General features: G+C 37.5%; 4 protein-coding genes across 5 annotated transcripts; 3 read left to right on the plus strand and 1 right to left on the minus strand.

Annotated features, from left to right (window-relative positions):
- The first annotated feature begins 1,554 nt into the window (after window positions 1-1,554).
- Window positions 1,555-2,603, plus strand: LOC120419312 (protein Dr1). Its single transcript, XM_039581981.2, has 2 exons — window positions 1,555-1,816; window positions 1,880-2,603. The coding sequence occupies exons 1-2, from the start codon at window positions 1,718-1,720 to the stop codon at window positions 2,300-2,302; spliced, it is 522 nt and encodes a 173-aa protein (XP_039437915.2). The 5' UTR covers window positions 1,555-1,717; the 3' UTR covers window positions 2,303-2,603.
- A 5,849-nt stretch (window positions 2,604-8,452) lies between these two features.
- Window positions 8,453-9,982, minus strand: LOC128093175 (uncharacterized). The gene is made up of 2 exons (XM_052709093.1): window positions 9,787-9,982; window positions 8,453-9,567 (listed from the first exon to the last, which is right to left on the minus strand). Exons 1-2 carry the CDS (start codon window positions 9,815-9,817, stop codon window positions 8,888-8,890), a joined length of 711 nt encoding a protein of 236 aa, XP_052565053.1. The 5' UTR covers window positions 9,818-9,982; the 3' UTR covers window positions 8,453-8,887.
- A 3,549-nt stretch (window positions 9,983-13,531) lies between these two features.
- On the plus strand, window positions 13,532-15,946 carry LOC128093176 (uncharacterized). Its single transcript, XM_052709094.1, has 2 exons — window positions 13,532-13,611; window positions 14,726-15,946. The coding sequence occupies exon 2, from the start codon at window positions 14,731-14,733 to the stop codon at window positions 15,400-15,402; it is 672 nt and encodes a 223-aa protein (XP_052565054.1). The 5' UTR covers window positions 13,532-13,611; window positions 14,726-14,730; the 3' UTR covers window positions 15,403-15,946.
- Window positions 15,947-16,077: 131 nt separating this feature from the next.
- Window positions 16,078-17,458, plus strand: LOC120419322 (uncharacterized). Of its 2 annotated transcripts, none has more exons than XM_039581994.2 (4): window positions 16,078-16,248; window positions 16,833-17,049; window positions 17,112-17,249; window positions 17,318-17,458. In XM_039581994.2, the coding sequence occupies exons 2-4, from the start codon at window positions 16,936-16,938 to the stop codon at window positions 17,456-17,458; spliced, it is 393 nt and encodes a 130-aa protein (XP_039437928.1). In that variant the 5' UTR covers window positions 16,078-16,248; window positions 16,833-16,935. The 2 variants fall into 2 exon arrangements, with proteins under 2 accessions (XP_039437928.1, XP_039437927.1); XM_039581993.2 differs by having other exon boundaries at window positions 16,192-16,303; window positions 16,748-17,049.
- The last annotated feature ends 895 nt before the right edge of the window (window positions 17,459-18,353 follow it).

Below are 18,353 nucleotides of genomic sequence, written 5' to 3' on the forward strand. Positions count from 1 at the left end.
CAAATAGTTGCAAAGTTATGATTAAAAGAAAAAAAAGTTTTTTAGAAAATCGCCAAAAAAGAGGGCGGTGCCAAAAATAGAGGGATGGTCCAATCAGCACCAAACTTGGGATTTCTGTTAACTATCGATAGATAAACGTTCCCTCCAAGTTTGGTCCAAATCGGTGAAGGTCGAGTCCAAAAGTGTACTCAGTTGACCTGGAATGACTAGAGATCCTTAATAGGGAGACTGGTCGAAGTGAATTTGACGTACCCAAACAGACACGAGTTTGACGTATCCAAACGAGCATTTGCCTTTACGCCCAGCAAAACTTATCAGTGTTGCCAAGCTCAAAACATACGTTGCCAGATCGATTTAGCCAGCTTAGACCAGTCTCCCTATTTAGGGTCTCTAGGAATGACCCGTATTTATTTAGGGTTTCTTTTCCATGTACATTCATTCAGTTAAAATAAAATTGAGTGTCCAATCACAATCGGTGGCTTTGACCTCAATGTTAAATACTAGCCACTTTCAGTTATTCATGAAATATTGTAGCTTTCGCTTTTCAGTGATTTCAAATGTAGGAGGTCCTATAATTAGAGAGCCTATATGGTGAGGCGAAATGTCACTCTCAGGGCTCCAATCGAACTGTCAAATCGGGGTTCCAATCGAGCAACAAGATCATGCAAGAACAAGGTTGGAATCAATTTAAAATAATTTTGGCAAAAAAAACGAGACTTATAACAATCACAAGTATTGTAAAACTGTTGTTGATAATAATCTGGTAGTTTTTGTTATTTTTGTGCTTGTTCGGTACAAGAAAAGTGCCAGCATCAAAGAAAAACTACAAGTTTTTCAACCTTTAATTTGAATAACTTTGGGTGTTTGAAATTTCACCCAGAACATTTCATTTCCCTATGTAGGTCCCTACCTATAATGGGTGCTGAATAGTGGTTCGCAAAACGGCTTCAATTTTGAACTGTCAAAGTTGAACCAATTTACTGTTCGCCAAAAGTAGAGAGTATTGTTATCGATCATTATTTATTACCATTTTTTTTTTTTTTTTGCATGAATGAAGAAAGTTGAAGTCGGTATTTTTTTTAATAATTATGAATGGAAGTTTTTTATGGAGTCGATGTGGTTGTATCCATCCAGAAGCGGTCTTTATTGTTCGATTCCGTTTTTTAAACCTAGTTTAGTGAAAATCATCTATGCTTGTTGGATCAGCTTCGCCATGCTTATGCTTGAACAGCTTCCTACTTTGTAGATGTAAACAAAGTGGTATCATTCGAAAATCACGTTACGCATTCTTTCTATTCATTACCCAGATTTTTAATATTAAAAAAAGTAAATATGATTTCGAACTATAAAAAACTTCCGTTGAATCATCCATATTCCCAGCATATGCTTCAAAAATTGGAATCGCCCGAAATTATGCAACATCGACCATATCAATCGTTTCGTTTCACAACCTTTCCAAAAACTCAGCTCGTTCTATTCTCACGCCGAATCGATGAATAAAGTCGACGAATAAAATCGACGAAAGTTTGACGTTTGCTCTTGGTGTCGCACAATTTGTTTTGACAACTTGTTTGTTTTGTTCCGCGTTCACTCCCAAAACCAGAGAAAAAGAGGAGAATTTGGTTGTTATTTTCTTTGAATTTCCCGCTTTGCCGCCGAAAGAGAGCGTTTAAACTAGATTGGCACGCCCTGCCTTCCGCTGGAGTCCCCGTTGGCCATGTCGGATCCCCACGACGAGCTGTGCCCGCCCAACAACCCGGAAGATGACGAGCTTACCCTGCCCCGGGCCAGCATCAACAAAATCATCAAGGAATTGGTTCGTCGGGAATTCCTTGTTGTTGGTGGACCAAATTTAGGTAACGATATCTTCCTATTGTAGGTTCCCTCGGTGCGGGTGGCCAACGAGAGCCGCGAGCTGATCCTGAACTGCTGCACCGAGTTCATCCACCTGGTCAGTTCGGAGGCGAACGAGGTGTGCAACCAGCGGAACAAGAAAACCATCAACGCCGAGCACGTCCTCGAGGCGCTCGACCGGCTCGGCTTCAAGGACTACAAACAGGAGGCGGAAGCGGTGCTGAACGATTGCAAACAGGTCGCCGCGAAACGGCGGAGGCAAAGCACCCGGCTGGAGAACCTGGGCATCCCCGAGGAGGAGCTGCTCCGGCAGCAGCAGGAGCTGTTTGCGAAGGCCCGCGAGGAGCAGGCCGCGGCCGAGCAGCAACAGTGGTACAGTCTGCAGCAGAATGCGGAACTTTACCAGCGGCAAACGTCGCAGGACGAGGACGATAGCGATGACTATTAAGGCGGGGGGAGAGGAAGTGAACTTCGTTCCGGAAGATGGTTCCGGAAAAGTGAAAAGCAAACGGATTTGAAGCACGGACTTAAACAAAACCTTCATTGAGAGAATGCTTTGATGGGTAAGCACTTTGTAATTGTGGAAACATGGAAGTAAGCTGATATTAAAGGAATTGGAATTGAAAAGGGCTTGATTTTTAATACAGCGGAATACTGTTTGCTATTGAAAAGAATGTTCTAACTACTTAAAGTCGTTAATAAGATGCAGCAAAATACACAGAGTTTTTTTTTTTATTTATTGTTGAGGATTTGTTATGTTTATTTCATACTATATTCGTTTCGTTTTTTATGTCTACTTAATATCTGATCAAAATATTTTATTTTCTTTTTTGTATCCAACAAAATTGATCGACCTTGTTCCTGTGGTTGATACCAAGCCCAAATCCTAAATATGAGCGTGATTAGACGTAACCGGAGCCGGTGCTTTGCCTTTAAATTTTAAATGGATTCCAATCCGTAGATTTTTTTCCTTAATTGTTGAGATTATTTTCAACACTACTGGCGTGTAGGCCAAAACTTGCATTTTGGTAAAAGTTCTATGCACTCTGGAGTTTACCTTCTTTAATTCATAAATTAAAGAAATTTTGAAAATTTTTAACTTTTTTAAAACCATTCATCATTTTAAATTTCTAAAAATTTAAAAGATTTAAATAGTATAACAAGCTCTAAAAACTCTGAAACTATGAAAATTCTAAAACTTCTGAAGATTTTGAAAGTTCTAAAATCTTTCCAAAAATCCAATAATTTCAAAAATTAAAAAAAAAGTAACAAAATTTGTTTTCAAATTTTCTAATTTTTTTAAACATTTTATATTTCTGAAAATTCTTAAAAATAAGAAAATTTTGAAAATACTAAATATTATGATAATTTTGAAAAATCTGAAGATTCTAAAATTCTGAAAATTTTGATATTTCTAAGAATTCTGAATTTCAGAAAGTTCTGAAAATCAATTTCTGAATGTTCTGAAAATTAAAAAAATAATTCTAAAAATTCTAAAAGAACAAAAATTCCGGAAATTTTGAAAATAAGGAAATTTCTGATTATTCTGAAATTCTTAAAATTCTGAGAATTCAGAAAATTTAGAAAATTTCAAAAGTATTACAAATTTAAAAAATAGCTTAAAATTAAAAAGGTTTTAAAAACTCTGAAATAAGAAAAAAAGTAAATTTCTGAAATAATACTGAGCTTTAAAAATCAACTTAAAATTCTGAAAAAAAAAAAATATCTGTAGATTCAAGCAATTCTAATGATAGAAAAAATTCTAAGAAATCCGAACATTCAGAAAAATTAGAAAATTTTAAAAATTCTGTTAATGTTGTTCTTGAATTGAATTACAAAATCTTGAAGTATCATTATAAAAAATCTAAAAATTAAGAAAAGTTAAGTTTTGAGAGTTCTAAACTCTAAAAATTCTTTAAATTTAGAAATTTAGAAAATTTTAATGATTCTTAAATTTTAAAAATAATTGAAAATTCTTAAAATTCCTAAAACCTAAAAAAAATCATACTCCAATAATTCCAAAAAATTTAAAATAATTTGAATTCTGATAAAAATAATAAAAAATTCTGATAATTTTCAAATTTTGAATTTTTCAAAAAATTCTAATATTTTAAAAAAATCAGAAACTTAAAAATAAACTAAAATTTGGAAAATACTGAACTTAATAAATATTCTGAAAATTCTAAAATTCGAAATTTTTTCTGTCAAATGCCTTACTAAAGTCTGTGTAAATTGCTTCTACGAAATTGCGATTATGCATTGCATTCAGTGTAAAATTTACAAATTTTAAAAGGTTGGTGCTATTAGAGCGGCCTTTAAAAAAGCCGTTCTGTTTACATGTGATGCGGGTTTTTACTTGCTGAAAGATTTTTTCATTTATAATAGATTCGAAAAGTTTTGGAATGCAAAATCATTACTACATTAAACTACGAACTGTATTTCAAGATAAATCCTCCAATTGTTCCTGGCGAGTTTTGCAACCACGCAGTGTTGTTGTCATCTTCTTATAATAAGGAAATTTCTAATAATTCTGATAAATCAAAAAATTCTGCGATTTTTTTTATTAGAATTATTTTATTTTTATTCTGAAAATTTAAAAGATTTAAAATACAAATTCTAATAAAATCAAAATTCGAAAAATGCAAAAAGTTCAAAAAACTCTGAAATTTCTATTTTTTTTATTTCAGAATTTTGAAAATTCTATACATTATAAATAATCTGAAAATAGATCCAAAAATTCTAATAATTCTAAAAAAAACTAAAAATTTTAAAATATTATAAAAAATCTGAAAACAAAAAAAAAATTTGTTGAACATTTTAAAAATTTTGTTCCGGATTTAATTCCTTAAATCTTGATAAATGATTCTAAAAATTCTAAAAAAATAAGAAAATTCAGAAAATGATTTTTAAACTATAAAAATTAAAAAAAAATGTTATTAAACATTTAAATTCCCTAATTCTAAAACCATCCGTCGGAAGGCGTGGTCAGACAAATCTCATCTCGAAAAATGCCACCGGGACCGTCTTGGATCGAACCCAAGCCGACTGGGTGAGAGGCAACCACGCTTACCCCTACTCCACGGTCCCGGAGTTATGAAATTTTTTAATTAAAAAATTCTAATAAAAAAATTCTAACGCTTTATATTTTATTTTAATTTTTTTAAATTCTTCACAATCAGAATTTTTTTTAAATACTAAACATTCTGAATATTCTTAAATTCTGATAATTTTGAAAATCTGAAGATTCTAAAATTCTGAAAATTTTGATATTTCGAAGAATTCTATACATTCTGAAATTAAATTTCAGAAAATTCTGAAAATTTAAAAAAAAATCTAAAAATTCCTAAAAATTATTTTTTTGGAAATTTTGAAAATTTTAGGCATTTTTAAAATTAGGAAATTTCTGATTATTATGAAAATTCTAAAATATCTGAGAATTCTAAAAATTTTGATTATTTTAAGTATTACAAATTAAAAAAAAATCTATGAATTCAAAAGGTCAAAAACTCTGATTTTTTAAGAGTAAATTTCTGAAGTAATTCTAAGCATTATAAATTATGATTAAAAAATTCTAAAAACTCCGAAAATTCTGAAAAATCAGAAAATTTTTAACATTCTGTTAATGTTGTTCTTAAATTGAATCACAAAATCTTGATGAGTAATTAGGCCGATGCAAATATTTAAAAAAGTTTTTGTCCCTCGGCCCTGGCCGAGGTCAAAAGGGGGGGCAAAAAAATAAAAAAATATAAAAATTGAAATAACAAGCCATAGTTTTCACATTTAAATGAAAAAAGTGTTTTAAAATGCATTTTACACTAGATCAGTTATTTTGCAATCATTAGTTTTCAAAAAATCTAAGATCTGACAAAATCAAAAATTGTATCGAAAAAAAAGATTTTGCATCGAAAATTTTCAAAAAACCTTAAGGTTTTTTAATAAACCCAAACATGCTAAAAATGATTTTAAACGCAGGAGAATGTATTTTAATTTGATTTCAGCTGGTTGCACTTGAATTTTCATTGAAATTTTGAAGTTTATTGTAAAAATATTTTTTTGCCCCCTGATTTTTCGGGTCAATTTTGAAGGGGGGGGGGGGGACAAAAACTTTTAAAAATATTTGTACCAGCCTAAGCAAAAACTATTGTGTATTTCCAGAACATCTTTTCAGTGATAAAGATTTAAAAAAAAAACTATAAAAGGCAAATTATTCATACCGAAAATAGATCGCTGCTTATATTTAAAAATAATAAAAATTGAAGTTCGAAATTCGGGTGCAAAAAATATATTTTTACATAAACTTTGCATTTTGAAGAGTAACGAATTAATAATTTAGTATATATTTTTTCACTTTTTTGAATATTGTATGTGTTTAAAATCACAATAACATAAAAAGTTTTTTTTTGCAATGACTATTGAAACTTTAATATTTGTTTAATAAAAAAAATAAATCGAGGGTTTTAATTACAATCGTCAAAACAATATTTTAACAATTTTAAACAAACAAAAAAAATAAATAAGTCAACCAAACACATTTTTGAAAGTCATCTGTCTATTTCATTCTTAATATCTGGAGTTTTTGCCTTCCTCACTTTACTGAGGAAAGGCTATAAAATCACTCGAAAAACGAACTTTATAGTTAGACCCAAGGGTCCTGATTTTCGGTTCATTGAATGGAAACCACTCACTCATCGCCTATCCATTCGTCGCCTATTCCAACCCGCTAGCATTCATGAGCGAATGATACTCGCAAGCAGCTAGCGAGTGGCCCGAACTGTTCACTCAGCGAACAAATACATCGTGAAAATATTTGTCTACTCCGTCACTCGACGACACTCACACTTTACCATGCTCAGCGAAGAGCCACTCTCACAAAATGCCAGCGCGGCAGTCTTTTTGTCTCCATGCCCTCAGTTTGCCATCAATTTGATTTTTTCTTGGTGGAAATTTCTTTTAATGGTGTCTATAATGTTATGAAATCAGAATAAATGCACAATTTAATTGATAAAATTGATTTTAGGCAGCCCAAATCAATGAGTACAACGCAGTGCATCAGAGAAAAAATGTGTTCAGTTCAGAGTGATCGGCGACGTTCGGCCTGTCTGAGCCGTTCGGAGACTGAGCCGATCAGAGAGAGAAGGAGAGTAGAAAAGAGAGTGTTTGGGAGCGAATGGTTTCAAAGTGACAAACAGTAGCAATTCATCAGGGCAGTATCGCGTCGCCTGCTATTTGTGCTCGCGAATGGAGTGGTTGATTTTGAGCAATCAGGACCAGGCCTGCAAACTGTTTCCAACCCAGCGTACACATGAAGCAAACCAAAATGTCAGTTCACCGCTAGCATGTGACTGTAAGCCTACTGTGTCCGTTCAAACACTGCCGCCTGACTCGTGCCGGTCGGCTGCTGGAGAATGAGAGACGTGAAAAATTGAGCTACACTCACTCAATTCGTGTCGTATGACTGACTCGTAAAATCCTCTCTAAACACTATTTGGATTATTTTTAAACAATTCAATGGTTCTAGACTGTGCAAAACACTTAAAACAACCATAACTTATGTTCAAAATAACATTTCCACGCATAAATACCAACTTTTTGTGTAAAAACTTGTTTCTTTAAGTGTGTGCGTGCAACGTCGAATGAGCGTTGGTCGACTACTGCCTCGCATTGCAGCTGCTCAGTGAACTAGGGCACTCACGACTGAGTCGGGTTTGTTTATGTCACGGTTTTGCGGTTCAGTGAATGGATCTGAAAAAATCGTGTATGCGTCGCCGATTTTCGCGTCAGGACCCCTGACATTTTCAGCTCTGATCAGGACCCTTGGTTAGACCTCCTAGACCTACCTTCATTTGTACATATCGACTCAGAATCACCAGCTGAGCAAATGTCTGTGTGTTTGGCTGTATGTAGACATGTGTACCAAATCAATGTCACTGAAATATCTTGTCACAGGCTCAACCGATTTTGGCCGGAATGGTTTTAATCGATCCGTCTTAACATTCCCTAAGTTTCTATTTCAATTCATGCGGTTTTATCATGTATTTAAAAAGTTATGTCAAAAAAACTGTTTCATATTAAATTAAAATTATGGTAAAAAGGGTGGTTTTTTCATCAAACCCTCACATGTTATATATTTTTAGAATGCATATGAGAAGACCTTTCTTGTGGATTAAGAATTTTCAAGATCTGACTTACCTATCTGAAATTACAAGCATTTTAAAAAATGTCTGAATTTACATAACCTTAAATGGTCTGATCGCCACGAAAAAAACCTTATAGAGGGATGCCATTTTCCTGAAAGGCGGTGTCTGTATAATCTTGACAAAAAGTCTGTAAAAAGTCAATTTTGTTTTACTCGTCACTTATTTTTATTAGGACCTCTTAGGTGCTGCGATCACGTTAGGGGAGATCCAGTGAGAGGAAGGCACCAACCACCTAAAGGTTGATTAAGTAACGTTTTTTGAAAAGGTCCAATAAACCAAATTTTCAGTTTTGCTTTTTGGGTGTTTATAATACCCCTGGCTCAAGGCGGTTTCAAAAACACCCAAAACGCAAAAACTGGAAATTTTGTTTATTGGACCTTTTCAAAAAAAAACTCCAGATATCAAGATATATGAAACTTATTTGCAACTCTAGTTCTTTTATTTATTTACTTTTAATGAACCCAATCATAAAAAAAAACATGAAAAAATGTGTTTACTTTTTCAACTTTTAGCGAATATTAGTTCCGGCCCGCCACTGCTACAGAAAAATAAGATCTGGCCCGCAGGGCCAAAAGGTTGGGCACCCCTGGGTTAGACTCACAATCTCAAGGTCGACTGTTCCAATTGCAGGGTGGAAGGTTTCTTGGAGTATATTTTTTTTTTTCATTTGTATGCTATTTTAGAAACAACTAACTACTGAAAAACACTCTATATTTTTATTCCAATTGAAAATCTGTGCGTTGCCACAAACTCTAACAAAACGGTCGAAAATTTGGGTGAATATGTTTTAAGGTATTTTACTCTGGTTATAATATTTTCTGTTAAATATGTGCCACTTATTTTCTGAACATGGTTAGCAAAATAATCATAAAAGCTTCAATCACAATGCTTTTTAAATCAAAATCAATTAATTTTGCATTTGATCTTTCAGTGGCTGGAATTAGATCCTTCATATATAGTAATGTTTTTTTAACTTTAGTTTGATTTTTTCGAGCAATAACAAATTCGTTGATAAAGTTACAGCTTACATCTTTTTGCTTCCGGTTCAGTTGCTCTTTTTCAAAAGAGCTCTCTGCTTCCAGGATTCCATGCCCGGTGACATTGTGCACCAGTTGCTTACAGCCGCTCAGACTGATGTAATCTCCGTACCGGTCCAGTCTAATGTTTTTCTCGTTCCAATCGTATTGTTCCTGGCTGCTTTTTTCAGTCCAGACGCTTAGCGGAGGTAGCTGACCAGTCAGTGGATCCGGCTGTTGGCAACGCAGGGTTACATTGAGGGCGATTGATTCCGACGAGGACACGAACATTTCTACGACGAATTCGGGCTGGAAGTGCCACGCGTCGAACGTGTTGAACGGGCTGCGTCCGAAGTTGTCCGGAATCCATTTGGTTACTCGGCCGCAGAATGGTTTGGCTTCAATGGGTTCAAATTTTGGACAGCTTCCAGTTTGCGGTTCACCGGCCACGCGATGGTTTAGCAGCAGAAGGTTGATTAGGGTGAAGAAATCCATTTCGTCTGAGAAGAGGAAATTTGAGTGATTTCTTTTATAGTGAACAGCGACAAAAGGCTTTTCAGAGCATTCATTCTATCGAAATGAAATCGACACAATGAGTCGTCAAAATGTGATTTTTCGTTAATGGATTCATTTTCGTTAATTGCATTTATGAATAATATCATGATTGATACAATTTTTCAGCAATTTATTAAGTATTTTATCGATTGATCTTCTTTTACCGTTATCTGGAGGGAATTGGGACAGCAGCATTTAAAGTGTCTGTTAAATACTCACTACAGCAACAAGTTAGATATTAGACGAGAAAATCGTGACGACAGAAATGAACTTAAATCACTCAAAGTTTATTTTGTGAGTGTCTTTAACAGTTTGGCCTAGTTTGACAGCTACATTGTCCCCAGTTTTCTGTCGGAGAGAAAAGGAGACGAATACTTTATAAAAATCATACCTGTCAAAATTCCTAGCCTTAAAATGTTGTCGCGAGTGGCTTTTCTCCTCTATTGCTTTAGTTTAGCGAGGGCAGTATTTGAACTTAAAAAATGAGTTCTGGAGTTTTTTTTTTAAAAGGTCCAATAAACCAAAATTTCAGTTTTTGATTTTTGGGTGTTTTTATTACCCCTAACTCAAGGCGGTTTCAAAAACACCCAAAAAGCAAAAACTGCAAATTTGGTTTATTGGACCTTTTCAAAAAAAACTCCAGAATTTGACACTTGCCAAAAATAGATGCCGCCATACAAATGAATGTTGAACAGTACAGTTTGCATGAAAATACATAAATATAAAGAAAGAGACAGAATGGGAACACTGATGGCAACAAAATTGGCAACAAAGCCGTGTGAGAGATCGTGAAGGAGCCAATACACTACCGCAAACAAACAAACTTCGCACTTTTTCGTGTTTGGCAGGTTGCCAAACTCGCAAACTTGTTTGCGGTAAACTCTCAAACAAGGCATAATGTATGCAGGCATGCAGTTCTACAAACAAATCCAGACAAACAAACAAAGCAAACAAACTGGCAAATTGACAAAAAGTGCGAGTTTGTCTGTTTGCTGTAGAGGAATATTATCCGCGCACCACCAAACCGAAGTGCGCATCTTTTCTGTTGCGCGAAAAAATCTGTTGCGCCGTACAAAGTTGAGTGGTTTGTCGTAAGCGTGTACATAAGTCTGTGGCGCAACAGCCCTGTTTGAAAAATGTCGCACGTCGTGCGAGCTGTCGCGCGGTTTTGATTTTACCGTTTCGATATCGATTGGTCGAAAGGACGACAAACGTGCGACAAACAATCGACATGTCCGACATCGTTTTTTCCATCGATTTTTTGAGCGATCGACATTTTTAGTCGATGCTCCTTTGACAGTTGTAACCAGAGTGTCGATCTTGTTCTGACGTGATAGAGAAAATTTTCTAAATTGTGGTGCAGCTGGAATAAAATGTTTTCTCCGTTTTTTTAATGTTTTTCTGGTTTAATTTCGCGCTCGCGTGTCGTATCGTTTATCTTTTGCTTTCGGAAAGTGTTTTGTTGTGCGATTGGTGTTGGAAAAGTGGCTTGATATCGAATAATTTCATTGTAAACAGATGAAACTGCATCGGGAAATCAACAGCTTACAAGTATAGATTATAATCCGGCACTTATACTCCTACAGCAAATCTGTATAAAGTTGATATCGATATCAATATAGTTATGATTAAATCAAAACAAATTTTGTTTTAGTTTGTGTTGTTTATATAACAAATTGCTGGTTGCTACGTAGGGTAGGGTAGTCATCAATGAGACACTTTTGGTTTTCAACTTTCAACGATTTTTCTATTTTTTTCATCAGCATGTTTTAATGAGCTTTTTGTTGCATTTTATTTCTTTTAGTGTGTTCTAACATTGACCAAAATATGAGATCGATCCGACATCTACAGCCAGAGTTATTCAACTGTCTCATTGTAGACGCACTTGGCAGGAACAATGAGACAGCTGGGGAACAATGAGACACTCTACGAAAATCAATACTTTTCTAGTAAAACATCATGTTTTTGTATTTTTCCATAACAGGTGACTTGCCTTGAACATTTTAGAACAATTTTGCCAACATGAAACTTTAATTAACAAAAGTTAGACTAAAAAGTATTTAAATTTTATGAAATCCATATATTTATACCAAATAACTTTGTATGTTTGGTTAAATGAAGTTGAAACTCTATAAATATGCCAAAAATCACTTTCAATTCATGTTTTGAAAAATTTACATGAATTTTGAAATGTTTAATGAAGAAAAATCAAAGTGTCTCATTGTTACCCATGGGCTAAAATGAGTGGGGAACAATGAGACAGTCCTGGATACTGGGTATATTCTAAATTTTGGTCAAACCCAATGAAAGGACATTGTAGCCTAACTCAATCCCTATGGAACGTCGAAATAAATTTGAAGAAATATTAGTTTTGTTGTAAATGGCAGGCTACGAGCGAAAAAGTATTTTTTGACCATAATTTACTTTTACACCCCAGAATCAAACATTTATGAATAACTTTTCAAGGGAGCGTCCATAACCAAAGCCACTATAATGACAGACGTGTATCCAGTAGACACACCTTTCCCTCAAATATGAGCCTGATTGGTTGAATCTACGACTTGTGAGAGCCATTTTATCATTGTTCCCCGTGTCTCATTGATGACTACTCTACCCTACATGAAAAATGTGTGGCTGGTGCTCAAAAGAAGACCTGTTTTTGGAAATCCCAGGTAAGTTTTCGCTTTATGTTTTTAAATTGATATTGTGGAACCGGAGGGATGGGGATATTGACGGGTAGGGGGGAGGGTGTAGGGTTTGATGGTTTTAAGTCCTGCTAGCAAATGTATCCCTTTTCCACCTTATTTAGATAACTGAATGTTTACATATGTTTAGGACCTTATAAAAAAAACCATCCAACGCGCTCAAAAGATTAAAGATTTTACTGCAAAATAACGATGAAGTGCTGAGGTCAAATTTAAAAGACGCAACACTCTGCAGAGCAACTGAAAACTTTTTTCAAATTTTATTTGATTTCAAGTCACAATTAAATAAATATGCAAAGTAAGCATTGCAATTAAATTTGAGTAACTTTTATTTTTATATTTCATAAAAAAAAAAAAAAAGATGCATCGTTATTACTCGTTCAGCCCAGTTAGCGAGCAGCATTCGGTGATTGGGCTACGTTCTCATCCCAGTTAACGAACAAGTACTGTAGTCAAATTTTACATTATACATTAACATTATATAATTTTTTAGTTTTGCTGCCTTTAATTTAATAATTATATATAATTATAGATGTTATTTTAAAAAGATTTGGCGTTACGCGAGAAACAGCAAACACTGCCATTAAGGCCGATGCAAATATTTAAAAAAGTTGTCCCTCGGCCCTGGCCAAGGTCAAGGTAAAAAAATATAAAAATTTAAATAACAAGCCTTAGCCTTCTTGCTTCACAATAACTCCTTGAGAGATTTTGCGAACACAATTCCATTCCATTGTAATAAGCATTTCAAGTAAAACATTTTTTGGATGCTTTTTGGACTTATTGAATGTATTTTGGAGACATCGCTGAACCTATTTTGGACCCACACTCTGATTGGTTGAAATTTTGACAACTCGAATTGCGGCGTGCGGCGGAAACACGCACACTTACAAAAAACTCGGTTTGATAAACCAAAGGGCCTATCCACGATTGTAATTTGGAAAATAGTAATTTCAGAAATTAAATAATTATGATAAAACAATGGATTTGAATTTGAAACGTGTTTTAATTATATTGAATGGAAACTCACGCATCTTCAGCAGGTCTCTGTCCTATTTACAATTTGCGTATTCTTACGACCTAATTGTTCAAGCATTAGAACATAGAAGACAACCCGTGATTAGTCGCAACCCGTTATTAGTCGCAATAAAAACACCTTAACTTAAAATTAAATGAATGACAGAGATACATAACAAGTTACAATGAAACCTATTAAAAGTAGGACCAGCGGGTGGCGGAAGATAGAACTGATTACACGGAATTAGAGGCAAAATAAAACATTTCGAAGTGAGTCCAAAAAGGCTTGAATGGGATGAGCACTCAAACCTTAAAGAAGAGGATTGAGTGCTCTCCCCATTCAAGATAGAGGGCCTGGAGCACTCGAGCAGTAACTTGCAATAAAGACCACAAAAGACCTGTGGATCGTTGAAGTGGATGTTTTTGTTTGTTGATTTTGCTTAATTTGACTCAGATTCATGTTCTGAGCATATGTCTCTATTCAAAGTCAGCAAATTTAGGGGCCTTCCATAAAACTCATGGAAACTCAACCACCTAACGGTGGATTAAGTGACGTTTACAGCTACCGTAATCTGGGGTGAATCGGGACTTCAGTCTGAATAGGGACAGCAGTTTTTACAGCACTTAAAGCTTTTAAATTTGGAAATGGATGTACACATTTTGTTGGCCTGAGTCTGTTCTAACCGAAACCAACCAGAAAAATCAAAATACTGTGTTCCAATATGGTTAAAACTGCTGTCCCAATTCGCCCCATGTGTCCCGATTGACCCCAGTTTACGGTATCAAAAGTTTCAAACCTAGAACCCGATATTGTAATTTATTTTTTCTGGGTCTTTTCTAACCGAAAACAATCGCAAACATCTAAATACTAGAGACCCTAAATAGGGAGACTGGTCTAAGCTTGCTAAATCGATCTGGCAACGTATGTTTTGAGCTTGCCAACACTGCCAAGTTTTGCTGGGCGTAAAGGCAAATGCTCGTTTGGATACGTCAAACTCGTGTCTGTTTGGGTACGTCAAATTCACTTCGACTTGTCTTCCTATTTAGGATCTCTACTAAATACTGCGCAAAAACTTATTAAATGCTGCTGTTCCGATTCTCCCAACATAACGGTAGGAGAACATCAATTCTAGATTAAATTTTCAAAACAACCTATCCCTCATGGGTTTCCTATGCAGATAGGACCTTTTGAAAATTTAATCGAGAATTGATGAAATACTAAATAATTGGCTGGTAAATTCAAATTGATAAAAAATATTCCATTATCGAAACTTCACATTTAGACGACTCATTGTGATAATTTCTTTTAACTAGAATGAATGCTCTGAAAAGCCTTTTGTCACTGTTCACTATAAAAGAAATCGCTCAAATTTCCTCTTCTCAGTCGAAATGGATTTCTTCACCCTAATCAACCTTCTGCTGCTAATTCATCGCGTGGCCGGTGATGTTGAAAACGGAAGTTGTCCAAAATTTGAACCCTTTGAAGCCAAACCATTCTACGGCCGAGTAACCAAATGGTTTCCGGACAACTTCGGACGCAGCCCGTTCAACACGTTCGACGCGTGGCACTTCCAGCCCGAATCCGTCGTAGAAATGTTCGTGTCCTCCTCGGAATCAATCGTCCTCAATGTAACCCTGCGTTGCCTACAGCCGAATCCGTTGACTGGTCAGCTACCTCCGCTAAGCGTCTGGACTAGACGACGACGGCAGGAACCATACGAGTGGAGCGAGGGAAACTTTAAACTGGACCAGTACGGAGATTACATCAGTCTGAGCGGCTGTAAACAACTGACGAGTGATACCGGCGCGGTTGGAATCCTGGAAGCAGAGAGCACTTTTGAAAACAAGCAACTGGACCGGAAGCAGAAAAATGTCAGCTGTAACTTCATCAGCGAATTTGTTATTGCTCGCAAAAATCAGATTCAAGATAAAACCTTATTAAAAGCGGAACAAACAATTCCAGCCGCCGGAAGATCAAACGCAAAATTAGTTGATTTTGATTTAAAGTGGATCGTGATTGAAGCTTTGATAATTATTTTGCTAACCATGTTCAAAAAATAAGCGGCAAATATTTAACAGGAAATATTGTAACAAGAGTAAAATACCTTACAACTTATAGACACAAATTTTCGACCTTTTTGAATAAGTTAGTGGCAACGCACAGGTATTCAATTGGAATTAAAAAATAGAGTGTATTTCAGTAGTGAGTTGTTTCCTATAATTGCATAAAATCAATGGATTACACGACGGGCCAAAATTTCTCATAGATGGCGTTGTTCGTTTGGTAGTAAGAATCTCAAATTTGTTCTGAGAAATTTACTTTTTTGTGAATATCTCAGCAACTACAAATCGCAGGGTGACAAAATTTGACCTGCTGATTCACAAAAAAATTAGCTTTCACCAGGTCAAATTTTATCTCTAACTGACCTTTAATTTGGGAAATATTGAATTTAAATTGATTTCCCCCATACATTTTTTAAATTGCTTACTAGGGAGCGTTCTTTTATTACGTAACGCGAAAAATCGGACTTTTAGACCCCCTCCCCCCCCTCGTAACAAAATGTCCATACAAATTTTAAAAATTTTGTATGGAGCGTAACACGGCCTCCGACCCCCCCTCCCCCCCTACTGCGTTACGTAATAAAAGAACGCTCCCCTACCAGCGTGACAGCGGCAGCCATGTCATTTTTTTCTCTTTCTCGCCCAACATTTGACAGCGAGATCTGTCAGATCGGTCAGATCGAAGTGTCAAACTTTGGTTTTGTTTTCTCCCATCGCAAAATCGTCGACGGATTGGTCAAAACGGACCAACAGCCGGTTAAATCCTTTCCGGAAAGGTTTTGCGTCGAGGTTTAAATACGGTGCGCGGTTGGTTTGTTCACCGGTAAAGCTTTGGTGATGTGGAAGGTGCGCTAGAACAAGTACACGTGGTGGAGTGTGCGGATTTGACCGGGAAGGTGGTGTGAGTGGGGTGGCGAATCGAAGACCCGGATCGCGAGGACTTTGCGGACCTCGCATGCTTCCGCCGCCGAGGCAGGTCGATTGACCGAGGTCGGTACACTGTGCGGATCTTCCATCGTGATTGGAGACGGCGGATTGTCATTGAAGACATTGAAGATCCGCTAAAGATCCAGCCCGCCGTCGGTCAGCAGTACGAGGAGGACGTTGTTAAGAGGACGAAATGGCCGTCTACCGGAGACGATCCCAATCTGAGGACGACAATCCGCCGTCTCCAACCACGATGGAAGATCCACACAGTGTACCGGCCTCGGTCAATCGACCTTCCTCGACGGCGGAAGCATGCGAGGTCCGCAAAGTTCTCGCGATCCGGGTCTTGGATTCGCCGCCCCACTCACACCACCTTCCCGGTCAAATCCGCACACTCCAGCCTCTCCTTACCCACAAGGTATGGGTGGACGTGACTCGCAGCACCACCCCAACTTCAACATGACTTTAACCCCCACTCCACACATGTCACATCCCTCGCCAAGTGTGACCTGATGCCGTCATCCCCGTTGAATCCTCAACCAAGACCGATGGCTCACTTACCGGGAACCACAAACATGCCGTACATGGGCGGACAATCGCACACCGATGGAAGCCCGTTTACAGTGTCACACTCGCCAGCCGCATCCAACTGGCCCGGATCACCGGGAATGCCGCGACCATCATCACGACCTTGCCAAAATCCGGACCACAAGGCGAAGAGTGAGTATTTTTGATTGGTTTTTGTTAGCGGTTGATGTGATGATCGTAACTTTTCCTTTCAGCTCCACACCACAAAACTTCCCGCATTCTGCCAGCTGCAACTGCAGGCCAATTATATCCATCAGCTGATTCATGGCCGCATCGTGGACAGTCCGGACGCGTTGGCTGAGGTGTACAACTGCTTGCGCTATTTCTCGCGGGTGAGATGGTCCGAAGCGAAACACCCGACAGGGAAATGTAAGATTCTAATTATTTTTTATTTGACCAGTTGATTGTTTACCACCAAGGACGCGACGTGCAAGTTGAACTCCACGCTGCAACTGCTGTGCGACAAAGTGAGGGACGCGGCCCCGGAATTTCTGCGCAACCGGCTGAAGGTCGCCCTGCAGGGAACGCTGATAGAAGTTGAGCCCGGCGTATTGCTAATGTTTCACGACCCGGATAAGGCGTAATGAACCAATTGCTTGAAGTCGAGTGATGACGGTGCTGAGGTCATCTCGGTTAATCCGATCTTCTATTTGCTGTGTCTTGGGCTGGAAGAGGTGATGATGGAACTCCTCGGCGGGCGCAGCTTGCTGAATCTTTCAACTTCTGATCAGTGCAAGTCACGCCCAGCTGGGGACGATTCGGGTTATCACGTTCAACACGGCCCGGTTCATCGTGCAGACGTTTCCGCTGATGGCCTCGGCACGTTCCGGCAAGGATGCGCAAAATCTGCAAGCTCCGCTCGAGTTCATCAACCTTATGATGCTCCGATCGACGGAGTTCACCACCTTCTATCGCGAGATGATCGACGTGTTCAGCGCCTATTGGAAGCACCGCAGTCAGATCATGCAGCGAATTTCCCCCAAGAACGAAGGTATCGAACGGATAAAGAAATACCTGCTGAAGATCGTGAACGACTTACTCGTCAAGCTGGCCGACGTTCCGTTCGGTTGACTGATCAAGCCCGATCCAGGCCTGGCGATGAGCGGCATGAACGAGTTCATACTCGTCGAACCGATCGCGAACAAGTGAAGCTGATCCGCGAACCAAACGTACCGCGCAATCACTGACCGGCTTCTTCCGACGAGTCTCCCTGATCAAGGAATCGGGATGCTACGAAATGAGCCTTCCGGAGGCGTTGTGGATGAACCTGATGGTCATCATGATCAGCCAAGACTCGCCGAAAGCTGTCGAACAACTACAAGCTGCTCCTCAACGGTACAAGGTACCACAAGTGTAAGTTTTCGTATGATAAATTAAAATTAGAAGGTCACTAATGAAATGCTTCTTTTCTTAGAACTTCCCGCGCAATCCTGTTA

Source organism: Culex pipiens, chromosome 2 (assembly GCF_016801865.2).
Source record: "Culex pipiens pallens isolate TS chromosome 2, TS_CPP_V2, whole genome shotgun sequence".
Classification (NCBI taxonomy): Eukaryota; Metazoa; Arthropoda; class Insecta; order Diptera; family Culicidae; genus Culex; species Culex pipiens.